We start from the raw sequence: 1,699 nt of genomic DNA, 5'->3' as shown, positions 1-1,699 counted from the left end.
CTCTGTGAGGCAACTGAGCCTCTAAATCACAGAATACTTCATGAACATCACATTACAGAACAAACATGCTGAATTAAAAAGAAAACTCACCCAACAGCATTAGTTCTGCTCTGTTTCTGTTTCCATGGCAACACGCTGACGGTGCTTCACTCAAACATCAATGAAACAAAATCATCAATCGAAGTTAGGTGAATTAATTTAGGTTCTGCGCCTGCATGAGGGGTAATAACTGTCCGTACCAGCAGGTGGCGGCAGTCTGCAGAAGCAACAGCAGCTCAATGGATGGAGGTTTGTTCATAAAACAGCTGCTGGTTCTTATATATATCTATATCTGTGTGTTTGATGATCAGTGAGGGCCACAAAACCTCAAACTAAAGACGGTCACTGATGAACTGATGGCCCACCATTGGTCCGGTGCGTCAGGGCCTTAAGGTAACGAAAACAACAATTCTTATTTACAAGTGATTTTACACTGATGAATGAATCCTCCTCAGGGTAAACACTGGACCTTCAATATGTTAAAACACCCGATGCCACCCATCTAGATGTAGAGGACATCATGTGATCTGCTCGGTTGTAAAGCAACTATCAGACTAAAGGTTCAGAAGTGAAAATTAGTTTTGCAGTCTGTCATGTTGAGCTAAATGTTAACATCAGCATACTAACATGCTCACCATGTACAGAGTCTTGTTCCATTAATGAAAATGTTGACCTGATGATGGCGCTAGAGGAGAACTAAGAGGATCAATAAAGTTATTAGAATCCTGAGGGGAACAACCACATTCATCAGAATCCATCCAATCAAAGAGGAGGACAGACAGACAGTGAGTGCTATCCATTATACCTCACTCACTGACTCATCCCATCTCACGGCGGCCATGTTGTTCCTTTCTCCATCTTTTCCCTCCGTCAGTAAACGCAGCTTTTTGTTTCATTTTGTTTCCTTTTGCAGTTTATTAATCGCTGGCTCTGATGTGATGCAGCGAGACGTCCTCAGACAGACGGACACACTTCAGGTTAAAATGGCTTCATGTTTTCCATCAACAGATCTGAACTGATCTGCTGACGGACGGTTGCCACGGTGACGACACAACAAAGATGGCCGACAGAAAGCGACAACAAGAAGAAACAGATCAGCTGGTCCTGAGAGTAACATGATCCATGTGTTTATCGGATGGACTGTGGACATCCTGAGAACATGACGAATAAATCAACTGACATGTAAAAAATATGTACAGCCTTAATCAATATGAAGATCAGCAGTCTATGATGACTGATGATTTCAGGAAAAACCTTAAATCACCACAATTTGATGCTGGCTGAATTAAAGAATGTAAACTATCATTAATGTTATTCCTTCAGTTTGTGAATGGACTCTGGCATTACGCTGCAAACTGCAAACTTAATAACTATTATGTTCTGAACCACTAGTTAATCTTAGTATTATTAGTACTTATTAAAGACGATACCTTAATTTCACATGTTAACATTAAGGTGGAATAACTGCTGAATTTGATCTTTAACCGAATAAAATGAAGCTCTAAATGTTGTTTCTGCTCTCACATATAGAAAAAGCTGGATGAGCTGCAATTTTCTGATGTTAAACTCGACATTCTTGGCCAAAAAACCTCAGAGACTCACTGTCTAAAGATATTGTTACTCATTACACATTACCTTGGCCTCTAGCACCACTGTCTTG

General features: G+C 40.4%; 1 protein-coding gene across 1 annotated transcript in view; it reads left to right on the top strand.

The window, feature by feature from the left end:
- Positions 1-1,344, top strand: part of palm1a (paralemmin 1a) — a gene marked incomplete at its 5' end in the record, with an annotated part of 16,822 nt that extends 15,478 nt beyond the window's left edge. Inside the window, 2 exons of the mRNA XM_051376344.1 lie at positions 351-432; positions 1,048-1,344. Of these exons, the coding sequence (XP_051232304.1) occupies positions 351-388 (38 nt within the window). The remainder of the gene's footprint in view (positions 1-350; positions 433-1,047) is intronic.
- Between the last annotated feature and the right edge of the window lie 355 nt (positions 1,345-1,699).

This window comes from Dicentrarchus labrax, unplaced genomic scaffold, assembly GCF_905237075.1.
Source record: "Dicentrarchus labrax unplaced genomic scaffold, dlabrax2021, whole genome shotgun sequence".
In the NCBI taxonomy this organism is placed as follows: Eukaryota; Metazoa; Chordata; class Actinopteri; family Moronidae; genus Dicentrarchus; species Dicentrarchus labrax.
This window is presented reverse-complemented; position numbering and strand designations above follow the sequence as displayed.